Source organism: Phoxinus phoxinus (assembly GCF_949152265.1).
Source record: "Phoxinus phoxinus genome assembly, chromosome: 5".
In the NCBI taxonomy this organism is placed as follows: Eukaryota; Metazoa; Chordata; class Actinopteri; order Cypriniformes; family Leuciscidae; genus Phoxinus; species Phoxinus phoxinus.
Window position 1 is genome coordinate 32,829,506 of NC_136880.1, and position 26,194 is coordinate 32,855,699.

Here is a 26,194-nt window from a genome sequence, read left to right on the forward strand (position 1 = left end):
GAATGATGCCACTCACCTCCTTTCCTACACATATTAGCACCAAACACAAGTAAACGTGCATTCTTTAAATTATTAAATTATGTAACTCTTGACTATAATTTATTAGGGGACAGCAACAATAAAACTCTTAGCTATACAACAATAAAAACCTTTCTATTTTGAGTTATAGACAACGACAAGTAGGAACATCCAATAATGACTCCTCTTTTTTTTTACCGTTCATTACTATTTTAGATCGAAGGTTAAAAAAAATACTAGACTCCAGTAGTAGCAATAATTATTGAAGTTAAAATATGTATTTACATTGAAAATTCAATATGTTTGATGGAGAAAAGGCAAACTAATGTTATATAATGTTCTTCACTTTATGTAACCATCTACTTACTGCCCCTAGTACATACAATTCAGGTCAGGACATACAATTCTTTCTATTGAAGCAATGAGTCATATACAGAAAAAAGAAACAAGTGTAGGATAAAGCACTCAAGCACACATGAGCATAGAGAGAGAGAGAGAGAGAGAGAGAGAGAGAAGAAAAGAAGTACAGAGCAATAAAGGAGGAGATAAATGTCTGTCCAACAGTAAAATGTGTCATAGGCTACTTGATATAAAATGTACAGAATAACAGATGTATTCAATAATTGCCTTGCCAGTGGTTATCTGAAAACAATCAAGCACAGATGACATTTTCATCACACCTATCTCAATGCAATTACAGACATCATTTGTCCCATTAACTGCAAGATAATCATGAGTCTCTATATACTGCTCTAATTTTTTCGAGCTATTCTGAGATATCTGTGGAGACCACTTTAATTATAGGGGAAGGAGAAAGATAAAGACACTTAAAATAGATCAAAATGTTACACTTTCCTTGATAATCATCTTCATTTGAGTCACCAGTCTCCAAAAATTCAAGGATCTCACTGCAAGCCAGTGACTTCTGGCATTGAAGTAAAAATTAAAGGAATCTATGCTAATTTAACTGAGTATGACATAACTTAAAAGGTTCGTGACCTTGTGCTAAATTCAGCAATTTACAGTTAACTGAATAGAATGTTAAACTTGCCCATTTTACATGTATTTCAAGGACATTTGCCTAGTTTAATAGGGCTAATTTTAAAAATAACAAGCTATTGAATTTAAACTTCAGTGTGTCTTGATTAAATCCCTGTCCAAAATGCATAAATATGCAAGATATTGCTAATTCTTCTGAGAATGTCAGGTTATAATATTTTTTTCTGTTATTAAATAATCATTATTTGGTCTGCTGTTGATATAAAGATTTCACTTGTCACTTGAACAACAACAAAAATGAACAGCATACTCTAAGAATAGATTAACAACTAAGCTACTTCATATCTATAATACTGATTCATGCCAACATGTTTTACTGTAAGTGCAGTGCAACATTTGGTCATTTACTGCCCTTTGAATAGCGTGCCGCACGAGTGCTATTTTTAGACCGCAAGGCCGCGTGACGTCAGCAACGTAAACCGGAAGGGGGTCAACATAGAAGCGCGCTCGCTTATGATTCATGCTAGTACTGCTTGTTTTCTGCCGGTTATCCCTCAAATAAGAACATGCCGAGTAAACACTGCTGCTATGGAACTTGCAGAAACGACTCCAGACACTATGACCGTCCACATATGAAGGATGTATTCTTTATTCGTTTCCCGAAGCCAAAAACCCAGAGGGATAAATGTGAACGATGGGTAAACTTGTGCGGACGTCCAAAAGACCAGTTCAATGCCAGCAACGTGAAACCATTCACCTTCATATGTTGTAAACTTAGATTTGATATGAATTAAAAATTAAGTGTTGTTGGTTGTGACCAAGTAGCATTAGCGATCGCTAAACAAAAAATAAATACATTAATAATAATAAGGTAACACTTTACAATACGGGTGCACTAATCTGCATTAATTCATGCTTAACTAATGCACAGATAATCATGTGTTAATGTATGACTCATGAGGAACTAAACCATTAATTAATGATTACTGCATCAGCAACTAATAAAGATTCTAAATGATTAATAGATTAAGTAATATATGAATTGTTATTAATTAAATGTGTGATAATGTATTAATTCCTTATGAACTTATTAACTAAAAGTTTAAATGAATGTGTTAATTACCACAGTTGGTCAAAGTCATGTACTTCAACTTCCAGTTGCCTCCTTTAATTAATTACTACTTAATCTTAATCATTTAGAATCTTTATTAGTTGCTGATGCAGTAATCATTAATTAATGGTTTAGTTCCTCATGAGTCATACATTAACACATGATTATCTGTGCATTAGTTAAGCATGAATTAATGCAGATTAGTGCACGGTCCGTATTGTAAAGTGTTACCAATAATAATATAAATTACCCCCAACAACTGTCAGACGTAAGACAACCAGAGGACATAGTATATATGACAGACAGGACATAGGTTGGTAAAATATAGCTTGTTGAAACTGCAAAATGTCACTGTCAGTGGCGTAAGGCGATGTTTTTTTGGGGAGAAATTCTGTCGATAACAATCTACCTCTGGATCAGGTCGGCTCTTTTTCCCGTCTTTTTCAGCCCTCTACACTCAAGCCATCTCTTCAATTGAATATATATGTTCTTCTACTTCTATACCAGTGAATTTGGCACCGGGGACATCATTTTCAGGACAGAGTTAGCAGGTTTAGCTCAGTAGACATCTCGTCCGTAAACTGTTTACATGCGTCTAGCATGAGTGACACGCGCGAGTTTGACCCCCATAGCAACCGTCGCTAGCTTCATGAATATTAATGAGAAAAGGTGACGTATATCGTGCGGTACGCTATTCTTAAGTTTAATATCACTTACATTTGTTCGGTTGCATCAATGATACTAAATACATGAAATGACAGATGTGTGTTGCACATGTAACTGACGTTCCTATATTTATGTCTACAGGAGAGGAGAAGGATGGAGACAAATCTAGACAAATATAGTGAGAACAGAATCTGCCATGTCTTAAAGTGAAAATCCTTCCCTATTCTTATGTCCTAAACTCTAATCTACCCAGCATGTTGATGCCACAGGGCTATCATTTGCTTTCCAAACCCCTAATTTCCCACCCACACTTGACTTTCCTCTGTCTCTTCTTTGTTAATTCTCTTTCCATAGTGAATATTGTGGAAGGCGTTTTTGTCCACCGATTCTCTTGTTCAGGCTTCCCTTTTCTACTTCTTTTTCTTCTGGAAGCGTCTAAACTGATTCTGTATCGCCAAAGCTGCTTTCTCTGTCTCTGGCGCCTCCAGATCAATGTCGATCTCTTCTTCGGGTTCTTGCGTAGGGAGCTTCCCATCTTTGTCCGCCGGTTTCTCCTGGACGGCTGAGGGACACATGACACGCAAACATTAACAACATTAATGGCATAGTAAAAGGAACAGCAATATGTCTTACGTTTGTGAAGCCACTGTGTGTCTGCGTCCCAATTCTGGTCTTAAATTATGTTAATTGACCCTTCGCAGGGAGCTTGATTGACAGGTGATCTGACCAATCATACTTCACCATTCTCCATTTTGTCCAACAAAGCAGTAAGGAGAGTTAGTAGATTAACATGGAGGATTTGAACTTGAAAAACTGAGTGTACTGACACCTTTCCGCGGCTAAAACAACATTCCTTCTTATGTTCATTAATGTTTATTTGATGCTATAAATGAACTAGAAGGAAGAGATGATCAGTTCACGAGCAGCTTCAACTGATGGTCTACAGCGATCTGTCAGACACATTAAAGAGCCACAAAACGGTATTTATTGTTTAAATTTCTTTTAAAAAATTACCAAATTTGAAAGGTGAGACTTTGTTTAATATCAAAAGTAACCGAAAAGTAACCTGTCCTGTCTGTCAGCGCGTTGTCGGTGTCCTCTCTGCTCCATGACGTATTTTTCACTGCGTGAGAACATGGTGTGGCGTGAGAGCGGCGTAGCTTGTCGGACATAGCGACAGTAACTAAGGGTCTTTGCGAACGGTCAATTGTTATAAATATACAGCAATTGTTTACATTTTCCTACCACAGAACTTTAAAATATGTATTTTTTCTAATATCTTTTAGCAGTACAGTGCATTTTCATGGTTAAAAATTAGATGTCTATTTGTTTTTATGTTAAAAGGTTTTCTTGTATCTCAGCTTTCAGAGACAAATATGAGTTATTTAGGGATGATGTATTTTTTGTAGACCACCCAGAAACTAGTATTTTATCACTTCTGGCAACATCATCCCAAAGTCAATGGTTTTTTTGAATAGGTGTTTGATTAAATGCCTAAAATAATGTCTGTGCTCAAGCTGAAGACATTTTATCCTTTGACATAAAATACATCAGTAACACTTGTGTTTTTATTTAAAAGTGGCTAAATAGGACTACAGAGGTTGTCGGGAACATTAAACGTAATCAAGACGAAAAACTTATCTACTCACTATAGGCTGCATTTACAGCCTTGTTGTGTTTATTATTCACGCTTTTGCAAACTATTCTTACTTTTTTATGATGCTTAATGGTGGTGGCCATGGTGTAGTCCGTTTATAACATACGTTTAGCTTTTTACTTCTGGTGATTGTATTTAGGCTTCAAAATTCATAAATGTTCTGTTGGTCGGAGCTTATTTTCTGCAACATTATACTAAAGCCAAAGGGAAAAATCCTATTAGGTTTTGTTGAGGAACAAGGATGATGCTAACTTCCGCATTGGCGTTTTGGTGGAGAACAAAAGTTGAAGGAGTTTTCAAGAAGTAAATCATGAAAATGTTAAATATGCTGTAATGGAACACATAAACACACCTTTTCCATCTGTGGCGGGCCCCTGAGTGCTGTTGGGAGGATCAGATGAACTGTTCTGCAAGAAAGAGGCAGCAGCTTTCGGGTTTATTGTGAGAGCATTCAGGCATGCAGTAAAAACTAAAATCACAGCATCTGTGAATTTTTTATTTGGTCTGCCATCAAATTAAAACCTGATATGGGCTTTATCATGCGTGTGTTAGGACACCGAGCGATAAAGACCCCTTAATCCCCATCGGTTTAATCCCCCTTTTTCAATTCTGTGTGCAATCTGGAACAGAGGCACTCAGCCCTGGAGAGGATCCCCATGACATGCAAGCTTACTGTGTGTGTGTGTGTATGTGTATTTTATTTTATATAGCATATTTCTTATATTAATTTATCCCTGTTGACATTTGATAGTTGAAGTACGGGGTTATTAAATGTTTATGTTTCCGAGGGACACTACTTAAGGGCAAAATACATTCAGTATATCTGTGACCTTGCTTTTTCAATTATGAGAACAAATTAGCCTTGAGATGATGCCCTAGATTTGAGTTATTCATATAGACATTGACATCCAAATGTGTCAGTTTGTGTTCATGTATTTTTGCGTTAATCCTTTTTAAAAGTGTAATTTCAGCAATGAATTGTCATTTGAGAAACACTGTGATATTCGCTTGAAGCTGCTGATATACAGTAAATACTTCACATATTTTCTTTTGAGAACAGAAAATATCATCAAGGGAGATGAAATGGAACATTGCCTAAACACACACACACACACACACACTCACATATACACATATTATTCACTCTCTCTCACTGCAAGGGACTCTTTCAAATGCAAATCGCTGCAGCCCTTTCCCCGTTAAGCCTTTTTTGGAATGAAAGAGCATCTTCACCTTACTCTGAACTCTGAACCAGCCTCAGCCTCCTCTCTCCAGTAAGTTTTAATGCAGCATCCACCACCTTCTGTGAGCTGTCAGATTATAAAATCTCTTTGAGCATAAAAGCGACAACTTTGGTCTCGAGAGATGGCTTTTTTTTGTGTGTACATGCCATTCTGTTGTTTATTTTTCTCTTAATTTGCCAAAAATAGGCCATATGAGTATTATGGAAGTAAGACTTCACACTTCTGGCTTTCACACTTAAAAGACATCATGATGATGATGGGGGTGGTGGTGGGGGATCCCATGCATGCATGCTGCCAGCTGGCTCTCAGTGTGTTACTCAGCCATTACTTTTTATCTTCTACATTACCTCAGACAGCACTTTATTTTCACTCTCACACATCACTTGATACACACAAGCCTCACGGCACAATCTCCATCTGCTAATTAGCCAAGCTCATATCAGCAAGGTCAAGCTCCCCTGAGCCACTTATTAATTGCCAATTAATGACACACACACACACACACACACACACACAAGAATGTAATGTTAAAGCATCACTTTCATTTTAAACTGGGGAAATCTAAAGATTTATATTTTCTCGTTGAGTAAAAAGCACTGTGATATGTATTGCAAAATTCATAAAGAGATGGTTTAGCTGTCAACCAACCTCTAATTTCAGCAAATAATAAAAATATAAAGAAAGGGTTAGCCTTTATTTCTCATCTTTACTGACGAGAAATTAGAGGTGGGTTTACAGTTAACGTTAAACCATCTGTATTAATGCAACTTGCATGATTCAAAGGATTTAAATGATTTAACGTTAATCCTTTTTTGTCTCAACAAAGAAAACATTTGCATTGAATTGGACGTCCTAGATTAATATTATGTTATTATATAAATCTTCGAATTAACTTTAAAGTTAGTCCGGGTTATCAGACAGTCTTAAAATAACAAAAGAGAACTCACCTCACTCATAGTTCTTTCTGAGAGAATGTCCTTTTCGGTTCGCGGTTTAATTTGTAGCGTGTTTTTAAAGGCTCAAAGAAATATAATCGGAATTTCCCTCCTTTTTTTGGTGGTCAGAGTGCTTTGAAAATATGTCAGAACAACGGAACCTAGAATATTATGCAGGGGACTGTAGTGTATATCCAGCTCTCTCGTCTAGAAAAAAAAAACACGCCCCTGCTCTCTCTCTCTCTCTCTCTCTCTCTCTCTCTCTCTCTCTTCAAGCCTTTTCTCCCTTTTCACAGGCTTTGATGACGCGTTTTAACGGTCATCAGCATCGTAAATCCTGCAAAGTTTTGTTTTCTTTTACTATTCTTTATATTTTTGTTATTCTTGGATCTTAATACTTATTGTTGTGTTCTAATTTGATTGTTTCACACTATAAACTGAATGTTTAAATAAATAATATATATATATTATCAGGTTAAAAAAAATGCAGTTTTTTATATTATCTTTTTTAAATGTATTTACATTTATTACACTATGCTTAGTATTATATTACATTTGCATCAAACTACAAATCTTTCTCTCTTCTGACTTCCCCTCTCTCTAATATTTATTTTTATTTTTTTACTGTTTAAAATATATATTTAATATTAAAATTATATTCGAAGAAACCCTGAAAGTTGTTAATATTAATCATAATTATTATTATTATTTTGAATATATTTTTTGTATGCTTTTAAATTATGATTATTAAATTGAAATAATTCTTAATTTAATGTATTATTATTATTATTTGCATGTTTTATTATTATCATTAATTAATAAAAAATAATATTTTGATTAAATATAGTCAGATATTGGGCCATATTTGTACCTGTTTAAACAGACTGTTGTTTTTTGTTTTGATTAATCTGTATAATAATAATAATACTTTTTGTAATTATTGTCAAAATATTATGAAATCCTCGTTATTGTTGTTATTATTATTTGCAGTCTTGATTATTATCATTAATTAATCCAAATATTTGTAGACATTGGTCCATACTTTTACCTGTATAATAGGCTGTTGTTTTGTTTTTTGACTTATGATGAATATGCAATTGGTATAATACTAACGTTACTAGTTGTAATAATAATTATTAATACTACTACTATTACTAATAATAACAATAAAATGTTGCGTTTTGTTATCATTATTATCATTATAAACACAACAAATGGCGTAACTTAGTCATAATCAATATTCAGAGCAACAACAAAAAAATCCGTGTGTATTTTAGCGTGAACATAATTTATCAGTATCCCTTATATCAGTGTGTACTACTGTAATATTAAGCGCCGCTTTGTTTGTGGATCCAGACCATCCAGACCAACTTCCGGAGAACGATCGTCTTGCCGGAAAAAGAAAGAGAAAAAAAAGGAAAGAGAAAGGGGAAAAAAACAAAAAAACACAGAAGTGCTAACGAAGGAGATCAGTCAAAACATAAACACTGCGGGCACGACCAAAAACGTGACCTTAAACTGCGGTGGTTTTTGGATCGCCCGTGCATGAGTGTGTTCAGGGCACACCTCTCTAATGTGTCGAGCTTTTGTTTGCGCGTGACTCGAAGGTGAAGGAAGGAAATCTGCGCAGAGGATTAACAAGTGCGGAGACTTTGGGCCTACAGTAGAGGTAACACCGCTCGGTAGTTAGCTCTCCATTTTCTCGCTACGACAAATGTTTACATGTTGTCAGCTTGAGCCAGCACTCATAAGAGAGCCATTACTGACGCGTTGAACTCGTGTTTCTCCTGCACGACTCATCACACAATATTTACTCGTCGGTACGTCTGTGTAATCTTGATGATATATTTCTCTTTGTTCAAAACTGAAGAGCTAAAATTTGACTGCCAAGAAGCGTGCGAGCTTGCAGAAGAACCTAGCAGCTTTTCTATTTTTGACCAGGGTTATGCCACAAAAGCAATTGCTAAGATTAGTTAGCACACTTGCTAGTCGCAGCCAGTTTACTGCGCACTGTCAAGTTGTTATGTGGCATTTGCCACTAATGCAAGAACAGTACCAAGCTGCTATGTAAGTGTCGTTTGCAGTTGGACTCAGTTGTTGTTATTGTAGGTAATGGTATGGGTATTGCGATTACAGGCAGGTGTTTACCATGCCTGATATTTACCATGCAAGCAGGCTTATTTTGCCACCTTTAGCTGATGTCAGGGATCCTGTCAGCTCACTGCCTGGGTCAATCTGTTCATCGGTTTGAAGACATGCATTTTGATTAGGACTCTAGTAATCATTGACTATAAGATATACCAACGTTAAATTATTTCTCAAGCATTTCAATCAAGTTGTAAGTCAAATATATTGTCTTAACATAATCCAGTGTAATTGAAGTAAGCTCGTTTCTCTTTTATTTCTTCAGGGTCTCTTCTGTTAGAAGAGACAGTCAGACAGAATGAGCGATACAGAGGGCAAATCCAGTGTCCCAAATGGTGAGTAAACAACTTGTTTTAGCTTTCAGTTTACTGTCTTAATAAAGGAATAGTTCTCCCAAAACTGAAAATTATGTCCATGCGGAGTTAAAAACCCATACTGTTTTCTTTCTGAGTGAAATATAAAAGAAGATCTTAGACAGAATGCCCCATTCTCCATATGAGGACAGTAAACTGTGTTTTATACTGCCAATGTTATCATCATATAATATTGTAAAACATAGTCTGTCTTCTTAAGTCATATAATAACTTTGTGTGAGGAATATACCTGATTTCAGTCATTATTAACTGATAATCTTCCCCTCTGTTGTAACTGTATTTTTATGACTTTTATGGTGCTTCACTGTCCTTATTCACTTCTGTTTTATGGTCAATAGTAGCACTGACAATATTCATAACATCTCATTTTGTGTTTCATGGAAGAAAGAAAATAAAATGGGGTCAATACAGCAAGAGAGTGAAGAAAGTCTTGGGTGAAATACTCCTAATCTCTCATTATTCAAATGATGGCAAGTACAGCTACCGTAATTCTTTTTGCCTGGGGCTTAATTTACCAGGTGGTTCTGATGATCCAGAACCTGGAGAAGGAAGAGGGGAAGCAGATGCATCTGCAGCGCCAGAGACCCAAACCAGTCCCGAGTCAGGTATGGAAATAAATAAAACAAAGTTTGGAAACAAACTTTGTCATACACATTTCTGTTCATAAGTTTGGGGTCAGTAAGTCTCTTATGCTCATTTATTTGATAAAAAATACAGTTAAAACAGTAATATTGTTAAAATAAGATTATTACAATTTAAATAACTGTTTTCTATTTTAAAATGTAAGTTATTCCTGTGATGACAAAGCTGAATGTTCAGCAGCCATTACTTCAGTCTTCAGAGTCACATCATCCTTTCAGAAATCAGTCTAATGTGCTGATTTGGTGTTCATGATTTGTGCTGCTTAATATTTAGGAAACGGTGATAATTTTTTCCACAATGAATATAAAGTTTAAAAGAACAACATTTATTTGAAATACAAACATTTAGTAACATCATAAATGTCACTTTTCTTTAATTAAATGCATCCTCACTGAAGAAAAGTATTAATTTCTTTATAAGGAAAGTCTTCCTGACCCCAAGCATCACCTTGACTGTGATATATGTAAAGAATGCTCCACCAATTTTTCAAGTTTTCTCTTGATAGCAAATTTGAGTTCAGCTCCAGAAGGAAGTGAGGGTGGTCAGGACAGGCCCATGGCAGACTCTGAGCAGAAGCAGGAACTGGGAGAAGAGGAGGACACTGACAGCATGGATGGCAGTGGGCTGTACTCTCTCACTGAAGAAGGAGAGAGGGAGAGTGAGGGAGGAGGGAGGGGAAAAGATGAAAGTAAGAGATCCGCCAGGAAGAGGAATCGACCCAGCGGCGGTGCCACACATCACTCTTCCAGTTCAGACGATGATGATGATGATGAAGAAGATGAGGAGGAGGATGACGTGGAGGAAGAAGACGAGCAAGCCATGGAAGCGTGGCTGGGTGCAGATCTGCGTGACCTGAGTCGTCCTTCATGGTGCGCGGTCCCCTCTCTGCGTGCCAGAGAGATCGGCCGTGATTCGCACCAGTTTGCGAGGAGGGTGTGTGGGGCGCGGGGTCTGGTGCAGAGGCTGGAACTGCAGGGCCGCCTGGAGAGACACACAGGCTGCGTGAACACCCTCCACTTTAACCCCTCCGGCACTCGTTTGGCATCCGGCAGCGATGACCTCCGCGTGGTGATCTGGGACTGGGCTCGCAGAAAGGCAGAGCTGGAGTTTGACAGCGGACATAAAAGCAATGTCTTTCAGGTGAGGAAGCTCAGTTTAGCTGACTGCAGATGTCTGAAGCTCTAAAATCTTTGCATTCCAATTTAAACAGTGGCACATTGATGAAAAACTTGAAGAGGCACAAGATTGGGAAAAATTATCCTTTAACCTTTTCTTTGATGTTACTGAAGGCGACATTTAGGGCTTTGAAACCACAAGCAAGGCTTGTTTCTTTGAGTCTTATTTTGACACTTGCTCAGGCTAATGTATGCGTAGTGTTTTATCAATACACTACCGTTCAAAAGTCTTTTGTGTTCAATCAAGCTGCAATTATATTTATATATATATATATGTGTGTGTGTATAATGCAATTTATTCCTGTGGTGCACAGCTGAATTTAAGAGCCATTACTCCATTATTCAGTGTCACATGATCATTCAGAAATCATTCTAATATACTGTTATGGTGCTCAAGAAACGTTTCTTATTATGATTACAGTTGAAAAACAGGTGTGCATGCTTAATAGTTTTGTAGAGACAATGACATTTTTTTTTTTTTTAAAGAAAATCAGTTTTAATGCAAAATAAAAAAAAAATCTTACTGACCCCAAACTTTTGAACGGTAGTGTTTTTTAGAAGTGTATAGTATATCTTCACATTGTTAAAAACTAGATAAAAGCTGCATCAATAGTTTTTAGCCCCAGTCCTGTAGGCTAATTTGACTGTACATTTTGTTCAACTTATGTGGGATTTCTTAAATTTGTGTTGGGTATGTTGGACATAAACCTCTTTTTGTGTTGACCCTCTAAAGGTGTTTTAAGTTCCTCTGAACATCTTAGTTTCAGATGTCCAGAAGAAGATTTTAAAATGTAGAAATTTAAATCGGCGCATCCTCTTCACTCGTTATTATTTATTATTCTGTCCCCAGGCAAAGTTCCTCCCACACAGCGGTGACTCCACATTGGCCATGTGTGCCAGAGATGGACAGATCAGAGTGGCGGAGCTTTCTGCCACACAGCGTTGCAAGAACACCAAAAGAGTGGCCCAGCACAAAGGTGCAGCTCATAAGGTATGATCATCCATAAAAGTTTATTAATTATATATTTGATATGAATAATAGATGACGGAACACAATTTATGTTAAAGGTGTTTCAAGTTGTGGCTGTTATTCTGATGGATGAATGAATTTTTCTGGACTTATTTCAGTGGATACCTCAAACCAAACAGGTTTAAAATATGTGAGAGTTGGAGTTTTATAATGACACGTTCATTTATCAACAGCTGGGAACAAAACTGGCCCGCCAGCAATAATATCTGGCCCGTGCCCGCAGCCAGATTATTTTGATAGCAGCTGGTTCTGAAATAGATCTGTCATGCCAACAACCGTTACTTACAATCACTATGTCTATTTTTAGTGATTTTGCCTTCAAAATAAAAGTATGAGAACCGTTTTTGCAGCAATGTTTTATTTGAAGATGAATTGAGATCTTTTAATTTGAAAAGTTCTGAAAGACATTCAAAGAGTGTGGATCTCTTCATTGCAGATAAGAGACACCAGCTTTGCATTCACAAAACTACGTAGGATGAACGCATAATTGACTTTCCATTATTCTTTGTATGCCCTATTTTCGCTGTCAACGTTCCTCTTTAGACTCTTTGATGGTGCCATTTTCTCTCACCAGCTAGCTTAAATGTTAACATCACTCTGCACACGATGTAATAGCGTACCTCCAGCACGCAAACAATAAAAAAAAATGCTGTTTAGTACGCGAGGATGCCAAGGAATAATTCTGAGTGTAAAAGTAGGCTACGTCAAATAATTATTAAGATAAGTAAGGCTCCATTGTGTTCAAATGATAAAAATGTGTTATTCACAATATGGAAAGAGGAAATAAAACATAGTTCGTTAAGAGCTTGACTCAAACATGACATGCCGTTAATGGACTTATTCAAGTCCTCTTTTATGTTTTTTATGTTTTTTTATCCATTCTGTATCTCCTACATATGTGTGTGTTTTAGCAAGGTGGTCTGTGTTGCAAGTTGGTGAATGAAGATACTTGCCAGCCCAGTTTAGTTGTCACTACTACTTTATTAATTTATCCAGTGTAAAACCTAGAGACCGTGGCTTTTTGTTAATGACTGTCCTACTACAGGATTTAACACCGAGTAACAGCTCACTACCAGTTACAAAAGACATTGTAACAGTCTGTCACAGGCAATTCTAGTTGCATTTTTCATCAAATTTTTTAATTATCCTTTGACTATGTTCAGAAAAAAGTTTTTGGCCCGATGCCATACTTACTTGCCGACCCCTGGTTTAGGGCAACATATAAAAAGAATTACATCCAAAGAGTGAGTCACATGTGAATGCTTATGAAAAATAAGATTTTTTGTTCTCTCTCTCAGCTTGCACTGGAGCCAGACTCTCCCTGCTCTTTCCTGTCCGCTGGCGAAGACGCAGTCGTGTTCGGCATTGACCTGCGTTTAGACAGACCTGCCAAGTGAGTGCAAAGTCATGTCACAAATGTCACAGACACTCGCCCTAAGATTGGTAGAGGAAAACAAAATAAGCTCTTCAGCAGAGGGACAAAAGTGAACAGTATAGTAGTAATGCTATAAAACTTACTCATTTAGTAACATCATGGTATAATCTACAATTCGATTGTTTGGCATCAGTAAGTTTTTTTTTTTATTTAATACTTTTAAGCACTGGTAATGGGAATAAAGACATTTAATGTTACAAAATATGGCTGTTTCAAATGAATGCTTTTCATTCTATTCATCAAAGAATCCTGAAAATATTTATCACAGTTTCCACAAAAATATTTAGAAGCTCAATTTTTTTTCAACATTGATAAATACAAGAAATGTTTCTTGAGCACCAAATCAGCATATTAGAATGATTTCTGAAGGATCATGTGAGTAATGATGCTGAAAAGGAATAAATTAACTTTTTAAAATATATTAAAAGATCAAATGTAAGACATTTTTTCAATAACATAAAAAAAAAATCTTACTGACGCCAAACTTTGAATGATAATGTATACACTTCAGCATTCTAATAGCAAGTAATAGGCCCACGTTACTGGAGATAAATTGGCTGTACTTGCCTGTAAAATATCAGACTATGTGATCTCTCTTCACATTTGCTATAAAACATCACATATTTGGGTCAGCAATCCTAGAATCGCTCCTGATTGTCATATTTTTTCAGACATATTTTTTCCCCCAGCAGCTCAAATTTGAAAGCGTTTGATATTCCAACTTGCCATATTTCCTGATTTAGATCCCATTTTCTTCTCTTATTCTCTTTTCTAAGCTACAAAAATAAAAATGGCAAAAAGGCTAACAATAATAATAAAAAATAAAAAATCTGCTATCCTTAAGAAAATAAAATATTTGGTCACAATAGAGAAACCATAATCTTTTAACAACCAGATTTCTCTTTACTGGCAAGTCTCTTTACACTCCACTAAAAAATTTATAACAATGTTATTTAACTCATTTAGGTGGGTTTGGAGTATTAAGTCTTCATTGTTTATTTAGAGCATAGAATGGGTGTGATTTCATATGATACACTCTTGTAAGAATTAAATAATTGCTTTTTTTAATCGCTCAGCAAACTGGTAGTGGTGAAGGAGGGCGAAAAGAAGGTTGGGCTGTATACCATATTCGTGAACCCAGCCAGCACGCACCAATTTGCTGTGGGTGGCAGAGACCAGTATGTCAGGTGAGATGGACATCTTCCCTGACATGTCGTCACATCCTTTGCACCAAAGTCATGCTTCTGCATATGTCTGTAGTTTTATGAGTCTAATAAGTTTTGAAATCATGTCTTAACATCTAACATCATGTCTTTTATATCACAAGCTGCTTCTGATGCAATTGTCAAACTTTATTCCTGTTACAATTGTTTCTCCAATGGCACCCTGTCAGTAGACATAACTCTTGTACTGCATCACTATTTCTCTCTCTTCCTGTTTTTATATGTGATAGGATCTATGACCAGAGAAAGATAAATGAACACGATAATAATGGTGTGCTAAAGAAGTTTTGTCCCTCTCACTTGGTGTCCAGCGAGTCCAAAACAAATATCACCTGTTTAGTGTACAGCCATGACGGCACAGGTAATAAGTAAACTTATAACTCTGTGACCCTTGTATGGTTTCATGGCTTTGATTAAAGACTTAACATGTTATATGATCTGTTGTAGCAACATTCAAAGTGTGTCATGATTGAACTGTCTTTCAGAACTGCTGGCAAGTTACAATGACGAAGAGATTTACCTTTTCGACTCCAGCCACAGTGATGGGGCTGATTACCGTAGAAGATACAAGGGTCACCGCAACAATGCTACAGGTACTTGTCTCAAACCTGAATGCTTTCATTTGATTTAATTGCAGTATAAAGCATGTATCACATTTTGCATGCATGTTATAACCAATATAGTTTCAGTTTTTGTGAAACTATTTCCCCCTTTTTTTCTCTTTCCATCTGCTATTGGAAAATCCAGTGAAGGGGGTTAACTTTTATGGTCCCTGTAGTGAGTTTGTTGTCAGTGGCAGTGACTGTGGACACATCTACTTGTGGGATAAGAACTCTGCTCGTGTGGTTCAGTTTATGGAGGGAGACCGGGGAGGAGTGGTAAGACCCTGTCACTTGATTAATGAATGAATACACTAGACTAGAACCTTTAACGTCTGGTTTACAAATTGACAGAAGTGTAGGATTATTTTTTACCGTCCCAAAAATATTTTCCTCATGTTCAGGTGAACTGTCTGGAGCCACATCCTCATCTTCCAGGTTTAGCCACCAGTGGTTTAGACCATGATGTGAAGCTGTGGGCGCCCACTGCTGAGAATCCAACAACACTAAAGGGACTTAAAGAGGTACATACTATGCCACGGAAGATATGTTTCCATATAATGCATATGACATGAAGTGTAGTGCTCTTATTTGTCAGATTTACACTACTGAACAGAAGTGTACATGGTGGGGTGAGGTGTTTTTTTTTATACAGTAAAACGAAATATAAAAAATGTAAATAACAATTTTCTATTTTAATATATTTCAGAATGTAATTACCGGTAATTCATGTGATGGCAATGCTGAATTTTCAGTAGATTTTCAGGATTCTTTGAATAGAAAGTCTAAATAATGTCTTAAAAATAAACTTAAAAATAGTTATTTTAAATTGTAATAATGTTCACACTCACACTGTTTTACTGTATTTTATCAAATGAATGCAGCCTTGGTGAGCATAAGAGACTTTCAAAAACATTTGAAACACCCTTAAACAGTAGTGTAGCTAATAAATATTTTGTTAATGCAACAAAACATAAATTGTTTGTAATTTTATCATGGCTGTTTAGGTAATGAAGAAGAACAAGCGAGAGCGTGATGAAGACAGCGTTCGTCATGGTGACCAGTATGACACACAGCTCCTCTGGTTCCTGATGAGACACATGAGAAACCGAAGACCTCAGCGGGTGAGAATTTGCTCTTCTAAGATATGTTTCATTACTAATATATAGTCTTATTGGCTTTACTATGTACTTAATTTCAATATACTTAAGATATAGTGACATATACTTTGTGCAAAGGAACATGCTGCTGTATGAAATCAAGATCACTCCGATAAAAGTGTTTTTGTTCGCTTCTACACTTAACATTCGATTTATGCTTTTTCAAACAAAACTGGAAACTATAAATAGAATAGAGGGCTGCTTGATTATGGCAAAAATCATAATCACAATTATTTTGGTCAATATTGAAATCACTCTTTTTTAACACAATTGTTGGTGGGTAATATAATATAATCAAAGTCTTATTTCATGATACGAGTCATTTTAAATATCAGTGAAATTCACAATTATCAATACTTCATCAAAAACTAATACTAGGTTAACTAATGTAGGTAAAGGGTTCTCAAAACAGTTACAGAAGGGAAGTAAACGGTCAGCAATACAGTAAGAGCACAGAAACTGATTACAAACAAAAGTACAAATTAAATAAACTGCGCCTTAGGTTTTTCAGGAAGATGTACTAACAGTGGTATTCAGATAAGTAATAGCCTACAACAGAAATTGAATAAAGTAATCAAATGTAAAATAGTATATATATATATATATATATAGCAATACTGCTGTATACATTAAATATAGACTAATCCTTATTATAAAAGTTAATTATTATAAAAGACTATTTTATAAAAGTTATTCATTCAACAGCTCCATGATCTGATTTCTTCATAGCCATTCAAAAACTGTACACTGAAAGCTTTCTCAATGTTTTTGCCCCTTTAAGGCCCGGCGAGGGGAGGGAGGAGAGGGCGACACAGACGAATCCTGGAGCTCACCAGATTCCTCCGATGAAGAAGACGGAGGGCCAGACCATGTGCAGTGCATGTCCTCCTGAGCCACACACCTAAACACACACTCACACACACACACACACACACACTCTTTGCCATATATTTAAGCACATACATACTAGTAACACACTGGTACACAAATAGACACTGAAAGGCCAGCAACAAACCCACACACAGCTTTATATACACATACACACAGTGTGAGGGAGAGGGAAACGATTGTCAAAATCTGGCTTTATGCTCCACACACACACACACACACACACAGACTACACATACTAGGGGAAGAACTGATACTGAAATTAATTTTTCTTTTTTATATACATTTGCAACCACACACGCAATTAACCACTCTGATTTTATGCAAACATGGACACAGACACATTTCATTCCCAGTTTTACAGCGTATCACATGGAAGACCACAGCCGATGATCGAGAAATATCGCCTCTCCTGTTTTGCTGCCTTAGTTTATCAACAACCGAGAAGCAGCGTTTTGCTGCAGCAGTCGTGAGGCGCAGAAGAGGACATTTCTCATATGTGTTGTAGAAAACAGGCCCACTTTAAGCTTTTCTTTCACAGCGATGTGTTCAGTGCATGATGGGACAGTGCGGACACTCAAAGCCAGTCCTTTTGCAGATTACTGAGATGATGAGTGTTGCTTATTCAAAAACAGCACCATCCTTCACTCGCCTCATCAGTTTTCTCCAGTGATCTGAACTGCCTCTGTCTCCAAGACTGAGCTGACGTTTGTTATTTTTGGACTGCAATCTTTGTCTTTTTCATCGCATTGATAGACTGTCATCGGCGTCTGGCCGTCCAATCCGGTCTTGTCTTTGTTCTCTTCTCCTGTGTGTGTGTGTGTGTTTTCTGAAGCCAGGCGCGGCAAATTTTCTTGAGGTCAATCATGCTCTCTTAGATCTGACTGAAGACACAGAAGATGAGCCAGAGCTACTTAATCTGGTTTTAGAGCTGGCTGTTTTTCTCCGTTCCTCTCTCCCATGCTACTGAGTGCACTTTAATCAGGGATCTGCTTTGAGTTTTGAATCTCTAAGACGAGTGTGCGCTTAGGGGGCATGCAATACTTGGATTAAATGTGTTTATTTCGCTAATTTAGTGGTTTTTGCCCTGCAATTCCCCAAACTTATTGTGGACTTTTAAATTGAATACAGAGATTTGACACCAGCTCTTTGGTTTTTGGTTTTGCACTTGGGTGGAGATGACTTGGAGTTTTTGAAGAAATTTCAAAAGGCTACAAATGTAACTCTCCATGGACTGCTTTCGTCTTCTCAGCCCTGTCCCGTAGAAATTGAGAGCAAAGACGACGATGTGCTCAGATCCAGTGATTTGTTGAATTCTTGTTTCTTCCTCTGTCTTTTGTTTGAATACACATCCTCGAGATCTTTGCCTAACTAGGTAGAAAGGATCAAATGTAGCAGGATGTTCCATGTTTGCCCGAAGAACCCACTAAGCCCTCGCAACCCATTTTTCATAAAAATGGTGGCTGTTCTTTGAAAGTATTTGGATTCAGCTGGTTAAGAGCAAACATGGATGGACTGTGACCTGTTGCAACTTGCATGTTGAAAAGAATTATGGGTCAAGGGCAGGGGATGTAAAGCACTTGTGGGGGTACGCAGGGAGGGGTAAGAAGCTTGAATTACCTTCTTCTTTTGTAAGGGGAATAAAGTCTCAACTTTTCTCTTTTTGTATGAGAAGAATAACTTAAGACTAGATGTATATACAAATATATAAAGATATTATATATATATATAAATGAATATTAAATACATGTAAAAATCATCATCAACCATTACTCTTTCAAAGGGTGTCTAAATTTAATTGGTATTGATGCAGAGATTTATATTGTATAAGACAAAATACTTTTAAATGAATGAAACATTGTTTTTTTTTTTCTTCTTTTTTTTTTTGGGATTACAACCCTAATTGTCACTGAAGTTAAAAGCATTTTCTCATTCTCACTTGTCTGCTCAAAATGTCTGTCCTGTCACTGGCATGTATTTTTCTCTTCTTCTTTTTTTAGGGTTTTCATCTGAGTTATCCCACCGCTGCCTAATGTTGTGTTCTTTCAGTTCGGTTCAGACAACATGTATGATTTGTGCAGTAAAAAAAAAAAGAGAAAAATCTGTTCTTTTGTTTCTGACCAAGTGCCTTATTATTTCAAGTGCCTTCATTTACTGTAAATACTGGAGGAATTTATTTTCCGTGCAACTCATTTCAGGCCGTCATGCTATGTAATCATAGTTTATAGAATTATTGCTATTTAATTAGTTGTACGTGTGGTAGCATAGAGACTTGTTTTCTCTTTCACTATTTGTGCATGCTATGCTTAGACAGGAAACAAATGACAAACAATTTTCACAAATATAACAAAATTGTGTAATAGGGGACATGCCATGTACAGGCATAACATTTGATTAATTGGCATAAAATCCAAAATGTTTATAAACCGTAGATATTATGGTAACACTTTACAAGAAGATCTCTTTTTTTATTTAATGCATTAGCATAACATCAACTCAGAATAAGTATTTTTAATCATTTATTAATGTTAGTTAATAAAATACAGTTGTTTACATTAGATCACAGTTCCTAATGTTAAGAGATATAACTTTTGCTTTAAAAAAGTAAATTAACATTAACTAACTAAAACTAATACTATGTTGTAATTATTGTTCATTGTTTTGTTCGTGTTAACTAATGTAGCTAACTCCCTTGCTGTAAAGTGTTACCGATATTATTACACTAGTGCTGTTTTCTCTCTGCTATTGTAGTCATATGTAGGTCCTGGTTTTAATGTTCCTTTTCAGTTGCTGTTTGAGCAATCAGCATTAAGGCATTCGAAAATTGTGAAACTTAAGCAAATAAATTTCAGGACAAATATAATTTGGACTGACACTCTTTATGAAAACGTAAAAATGAAATGAAACTATACTCAAAGAAGCCGCCTTGCCTTCTTTGAACATCGTTTGTTTAAGAATTAAACCTTAAAGTGAGTGGAGTGGCCCCCCTTAAGAACAATATGGATTTACTTTGAAAATATTTTATAGCTGTAACTGTAACACATTTAGGCATACGTTTAGCATGATGTATCAGCCAGTGTGTTATTATAGGAAATCAATAGAACTATTTCCTCATTTTGTTTTATAGCACAAAATTTAAATTATTAAAAGAGGGTTAAGTTGGGGTTAAAAGTCTCCCTGATTAACTTTACAGATTGTATATATTACTTTTGATATAATTTATATGAATATAAACCGATGACAGACAAAGCTAAATCCCAGTAAAAGAGTAACTCTGTGATTTATGTACAGGCATATTTTAATATTTACAAATGAGAGAGAGAGAGAGAGAGAGACTGAATGTGTGAAGGGCGCGCAACGCGACTCAAAAGAGGTTATGATTATTTCAAAATACAAGCCCTTACTCGCGCAACTGCTACTTATAAAAAAAAACACGCCACCACTTAACACGCAACTTAATAGAGCGTTTCTTGATATTGTATGATTTTATGAACACTGTGCAGGCCAGCGTTATGGAGTTTTGACGAGAAGAAGGGTTTATAAAAAATAAATAAAAGATGACTTTAAACTTGAAAAATGAGTGGCCAGCTTTATGTCGTAGCAGATTGACTGCTCGCGGCGAATTCATGGTTGTTGCTTTTTTGCAGGCACCTTAAGATTAAGTCCTTCTTAAATAACACATTTTAAACTTTTGGTGAGTAAACTATAGTTTATATTTTAAATCAACAATGACCTTTGCATATTTTTCGTGCATTTGCAGAAATATCCGTTATACCTCCGGTCTATGATCGAGGCCCTGTTTGTCCTCTTTGTCTAACGTTACTTCGAGTATTTTCTATTACATTTCATGATTTTGAATATCTGCCACGTGTGTTGAGTCTTAATGCCTTGCATCAATGATTTAATCAAAGAAACCAAACCGCGTTCGTGAGTGTTAAATGGGAATATTCAAACTCGATTGTGGTCGATATCGCGACCACAATGAATGAATGAATGAATGAGGCATTTATAACTATAGCGCGTTACTATGTAACGTTACTGCTATACACCCAAAGCGCTTTATAATCATGCCAGGGGTCTCTCCTCACCACCATCACCTGGATGATGCGAGTGCGATGGCAGCCACAGAATAACGGCGCTCGTGCGCTCTACACACCGGCTTTATGTGGAGAGGAGAGAGGGCGATAAGAACCCAAATTGCAGCTCCCTGGTCGCGCTGGGTATTTCAGGTCAAAGTTAACGATGTTTATCATCGCGGGAATCTGTTGCATCACTTTTTTTAATGATGAAATTCAGCCGTTTAAACAGATCATTTCTTCTTTACGCACGCGGACCCCCCCTCCCCCTCCTCCCCCTCCTTTAATAATTAATTCTTACTTTGAATTCCACTGATAGAATGTTCATAATATGTTGATATTTGAACACTGAACCTATATCTATTTAAAACAATTTCAAATGTTGATTAAAACAAAACTAACCTTGTCCAGATGTAATGAGGTGTGTTTTTGTTCTCTCAGTGTAACTTAGGAGCCAAGGGCCGCTCACTGGTTGGGGTGTTGGAATTGTTGCTTTGGCTGAGAGCAATCTGCACTTTGGGCTATTCCCATTGACAAACAGACGACTGCCCTGCAGTAACACCATGGAGTGAGTCACAGTCATCAACAGTTTCTTTCAATGTCTGTCTAATATTATATGTGGTTTCTGTGTATTAATTATTGAGGAATAGTATTGTCTTCTTTGGGTTTATAATCTAACCAGATCATCCACAAATTAACAAATGCATACCTCAGCAATTTGCAAAAAAAAAAAAACCTGTATGTCATAAAAGTAGGATAGGCTCAATTTAGCTAGCTTTCCCCTTGAAAATATACTAATTTCCTTTCTTATATCTCCTTTCACTGCCCTAGTCGTTCTCCCAGCGCTAGTCAGCTGATTGCCAGCAACGTTACAAATAAGACAGACCCACGGTCGCTGAACTCAAGGGTCTTCATTGGAAACCTAAACACTATGCTGGTTACCAAGGCAGATGTTGAAGCTATTTTTAGCAAATACGGCAAGATTGTTGGCTGCTCTGTGCACAAGGGCTACGCTTTTGTCCAGTTCATCAACGAGAGGACCGCGCGAGCGGCTGTTGCAGGAGAGGACGGCCGGATGATCGTTGGACAGGTGCTTGGTGAGGACATAAAACAATCTGAGGCTACGTTTACACGTGGCCGGTTATTTTCATAAACGGACATTTCACCCTCTCCGTTTTCAGGAAAGTGTTCGTTTACACAAACCCGTGTATATGCCGTCAAGAGCATGCCAAACATATAGGTGGCAGTGTAACGAGAAGCTCAAGCCCACGTTAGCCAATCAGAATCCCGAAAATATAGGTCGCACTTTTGACGCAGTGCAAGTTCTGTCGCATACTGTGACGTCGACTGCCTAAAACTGTTTTTCTCAGTTTACATGCAAACGGAGTTTTCCAAAATCTCCACTCTGGCCGGAGTTTTTAGAAAGAATCGGTTTCAGAGGAGAATTCTCCGGTTGCGTGTAAACGAGGGGCACAACCGAAGGAAAATGTCTCCGTTTTTCAAAATAACCATGTACGTGTAAACGGGGCCTGAGACTATCTTATTTTATCTTATCATTGTTTTTTTTCCAATTCTTTTTTTATGAACATTTAACCCTTCCAAGAGCACCAGAGGCTACAGGGGATACCAGCAGCGCTCCAGCTCCCCTTTGTCTATTGTTTTTTTTTTAATTGAACAATTGCCTTGTCTTTCAATCAGATATTAACTTGGCAGGAGAACCCAAACCTCACAGGCCAAACACGTCAAAGCGATCAGCTGGTGATATGTACAGGTAAGGAATACATTTGTTCTTATTTTTATATTCACCCGTTTTAATGTTTTATTCCAATAAGCCAGTTTTGTTGTTGTTGTTGTTGTTAAAATCTCTATTTTTCTAAAGTCTCTCCAGCAGTAGTTCTGGTTTTGAGGTTGATTATGATTTCCAGAGAGAATACTTTGACAGGTAAGATATGCAGTTGTCGATGTGTATTACAAACACTTTGCCAGTGGGTATATATATATAAAAATGTTTGCACTTTTTGCTGATACCTCAATCTCTCTGTGTTGTACAGAATGTATTCATATCCTTCCCGTGTGCCCCCGCCACCACCACCTCCTCTGTCACGGGCTGTGATCCCTTCCAAACGGCCACGGGTCAGTATGAGTGGGGGAACCAGCCGCCGCACCAAGTCCAGTTTCTCAACTGCTTCCAAGAGCAGCCAGCGGACATCCTCTCGAGCCCGTCAGTACCTTTTCTTTATTTTCACTCTATAGAGGGGGTTGTTTAAAGGGATAATTCACCCAAAAATGAAAATTCTGTCATTTATTTATTCGCCCTCATGTCGTTCCAAACCTTTAAGACTTTAGTTCATCTTCGGAACACAAATTAAGTGTCACAATAAAATGTCCCTCCATTGGCAGCTACGCTTCAAAAAGTTAATAAAGAGGTCGTAAAACAAATCCATATGAACTGAGTGGTTTAGTTACGCTGATCAACTCACACATCAGTTGTGGTAAACGAAAGCTCAAATATGTTCTCTTGAAGTGCGAGAACCAATGAGGTTCATTCACGTGTTATGCAGCACGTTTGAGCTTCCACAAGAGGTTTGTTCTCGCGCGTCAAGTCGGTTCGGTTAAGCTTCTGTTTATGTTCACTGATCAAGGTTTATACGTGAATAAAAGCCTAAATTCAATCTGTTCATCATAGAAAGCGATTGTGTCTCTTCAGAGAATTTGGACTAAACCGCTCAATTCATATGGATTCGTTTTACAATCTCTTTATGAACTTTTTAAAGCTTCAAAATGGTTCCTGTCAATGGAGAGTACAGAGCTGGCTCAGATTTTAGTAAAAAAATAAAAATCTTCATTTGTGTTCCGAACTTACGGGTTTGGAACAAAACAAGGGTGAGTAAATGATGGGTAAAGTAACCATTTAATCTACCAGTGACAAATATGTTAAAAATACATTTTAGTTGATTTTGTTTTTATTTATTTTTTAAAAATGGGTTAACATTGCATTTTTTTTCTTCTTCTTTGATTAATTGTTTTTTTTACAGCCTTACTTTACTCATTTTACATTTTGGACCTTGGTTGGCTTGTCAGTTGGTACATGCATTCAGGGAATTATTTTTCTTTCAGTAAAAGCAGATGACCTCCAAACAATTAAGAGAGAGCTTTCTCAAATCAAACACAAGGTTGACTATCTGCTGGAGAGTCTGGACAGGATGGAGAAAGACCACAGCAAGAAATCCGGTAAAAGTGTTCACGGTTTCTTCAGCAGGTTCACCATACATGGCCTTCAAATGGGCCCAGAAAGTAATCAATCCATAGTGTTTTTCAAAAAGAATACATTTTAAAATACCATTACATCAAAACTTTTTTTTTATCGCAAAAAGCGTCTTGTATACACTGCCACAGTTCTTCTGGATTTAGTCTCTCTCAGTTTTTGCTGTTTCTTCATGTAATGATAGATAGACTCGATGGTGATATCAGATCTCCGTGTGGAGCATATTGGCTGTTGTCAGACTACTTGTGCGTACAGAAATCTCACTGGATTACAATTAATGGCAAAATTAATGTTTGGATATGTAAACTGATATTTCTTGCAGATGCAGTACAGCTAAATATATAAATAACTGGCTTAAAACCATTTTTGGGGGGTGAAAATACTAACGTGCCTAAGACTTTTGCACAGTAGTTTATATGTATGTATGTATGTGTGTGTATAAGTTTATATTTATTGTATGTGCATGTTTTTTTTACATCAGAGGGGAAGAGTGTGAAGGCAGAAGTGGGTGAGGCTTCCTCCCTGCAGCATTCCAGCAAGAAAGACAGAGAGAGGGAAGAGCAAGAGATAAATGATTCTGAGGAGGAAAGAGATCTGCTGGAGGAAGAGGAGGTTTGTGAAAATTAATCTATTTGCATTTATGATTATGAATGTTAAGATTATTGGTGCTGAATTAGTGAGGACATGATTTGAGTAAAGATGTCTAATATTCTCAATGTTGTTTGGGTCTCTAAGATTTGTTTCCAACACTGACAAGTTCTTTTTTTGTTCCTCTCAGGTTAAAAGCCAGGAAGGAGAGAATGAGGAAGAGGAAGAAGAGGAGGAAGAGGGTGAGCATGTGGAAGGGGAAGATGGTGACAGCGTTAATGGCGATGACTCATAGGCTGTTTTAAACACCATGGATTTCAGACACCCACTCAAAATTCAGCCCTTTCAGTTCTTTTGAAAGGTTGAAGCCAGTCTTTAAAAGATTTGTCTATAGATGCCTGCACACTTATAATAACTGACACTACAATTACATCAGTTTCACTGATGTCAGTTTATTTTTAATGTAAGCATGACAACTTTTCAGGCTTTTGAAGTCCCTTAACCTTGATGAAGACAACCATTTGTTTTCAAACAACAGAAACTATGACATTCTCCAGTTATTCCTAATAATTATGGGTTTTTATTTTTTCACTATCAGAATATGTCCATTATGCATTCTCAGTGAAACTGGCCTGTTCCCTGTTTGCCCTGTGTCTCTATGGGAATTTTCTTTCTGTGAACAAAGGTAAAAATTTGTATTTTTAAAGGGAGAAACTTGAGTGGCTCATCTACAGAGAACCAACAAGCTTCCATGAAACATCTATGTTTGTATTTACCTGTCTTTTTTATATCACCCTGTTTCAGAATAATTCTACAGGAAAGTTTCAATAAAATATTAAATTAAATGTTTTGTTTTGTTTTTTTATTATTATTATTTTTTCATTCATATCACCAATAACATGAATTTGATGTGAAGTATGATTCATATTTGACCATTAAACTGCACACTGCGCTTTAAAAGTCT

General features: G+C 36.8%; 3 protein-coding genes across 4 annotated transcripts; 2 read left to right on the forward strand and 1 right to left on the reverse strand.

Moving 5' to 3' along the window:
- Window positions 1–269: 269 nt before the first annotated feature.
- On the reverse strand, window positions 270–6,901 carry pcp4l1 (Purkinje cell protein 4 like 1). The gene is made up of 3 exons (XM_079613285.1): window positions 6,643–6,901; window positions 4,804–4,858; window positions 270–3,356 (listed from the first exon to the last, which is right to left on the reverse strand). Exons 1-3 carry the CDS (start codon window positions 6,649–6,651, stop codon window positions 3,205–3,207), a joined length of 216 nt encoding a protein of 71 aa, XP_079469411.1. The 5' UTR covers window positions 6,652–6,901; the 3' UTR covers window positions 270–3,204.
- A 1,134-nt stretch (window positions 6,902–8,035) lies between these two features.
- dcaf8 (DDB1 and CUL4 associated factor 8) lies at window positions 8,036–18,963 on the forward strand. Of its 2 annotated transcripts, none has more exons than XM_079613577.1 (13): window positions 8,036–8,299; window positions 9,041–9,110; window positions 9,668–9,754; window positions 10,297–10,931; window positions 11,817–11,957; window positions 13,295–13,389; window positions 14,508–14,618; window positions 14,885–15,015; window positions 15,140–15,247; window positions 15,402–15,532; window positions 15,658–15,777; window positions 16,261–16,377; window positions 17,195–18,963. In XM_079613577.1, exons 2-13 carry the CDS (start codon window positions 9,074–9,076, stop codon window positions 17,303–17,305), a joined length of 1,824 nt encoding a protein of 607 aa, XP_079469703.1. In that variant the 5' UTR covers window positions 8,036–8,299; window positions 9,041–9,073; the 3' UTR covers window positions 17,306–18,963. The 2 variants fall into 2 exon arrangements, with proteins under 2 accessions (XP_079469703.1, XP_079469704.1); XM_079613578.1 differs by lacking the exon at window positions 8,036–8,299 and adding an exon at window positions 8,342–8,450 and having other exon boundaries at window positions 17,195–17,442.
- Window positions 18,964–20,695: 1,732 nt separating this feature from the next.
- On the forward strand, window positions 20,696–26,075 carry LOC306998123 (heterogeneous nuclear ribonucleoprotein C). The gene is made up of 9 exons (XM_079611930.1): window positions 20,696–20,995; window positions 21,819–21,945; window positions 22,209–22,474; window positions 23,076–23,148; window positions 23,257–23,319; window positions 23,429–23,598; window positions 24,495–24,608; window positions 25,124–25,254; window positions 25,421–26,075. The coding sequence occupies exons 2-9, from the start codon at window positions 21,941–21,943 to the stop codon at window positions 25,523–25,525; spliced, it is 927 nt and encodes a 308-aa protein (XP_079468056.1). The 5' UTR covers window positions 20,696–20,995; window positions 21,819–21,940; the 3' UTR covers window positions 25,526–26,075.
- The last annotated feature ends 119 nt before the right edge of the window (window positions 26,076–26,194 follow it).

What these genes read in the sequence shown, in the direction of transcription:
- dcaf8 (XM_079613577.1), top strand. Translation starts at nt 9,074, where the DNA reads ATGAGCGATACAGAGGGCAAATCCAGTGTCCCAAATG. An exon ending in ACAAAGGTGCAGCTCATAAG is followed by an intron (nt 11,958 to 13,294) that starts GTATGATCATCC and finishes TCTCTCTCTCAG; the next exon opens with CTTGCACTGGAGCCAGACTC. An exon ending in GAAACCGAAGACCTCAGCGG is followed by an intron (nt 16,378 to 17,194) that starts GTGAGAATTTGC and finishes TGCCCCTTTAAG; the next exon opens with GCCCGGCGAGGGGAGGGAGG.
- LOC306998123 (XM_079611930.1), top strand. An exon ending in AGACCACAGCAAGAAATCCG is followed by an intron (nt 24,609 to 25,123) that starts GTAAAAGTGTTC and finishes TTTTTACATCAG; the next exon opens with AGGGGAAGAGTGTGAAGGCA. An exon ending in ATCTGCTGGAGGAAGAGGAG is followed by an intron (nt 25,255 to 25,420) that starts GTTTGTGAAAAT and finishes TGTTCCTCTCAG; the next exon opens with GTTAAAAGCCAGGAAGGAGA.
- pcp4l1 (XM_079613285.1), bottom strand. An exon ending in GCCCGCCACAGATGGAAAAG is followed by an intron (nt 3,357 to 4,803) that starts GTGTGTTTATGT and finishes TGTGTCCCTCAG; the next exon opens with CCGTCCAGGAGAAACCGGCG.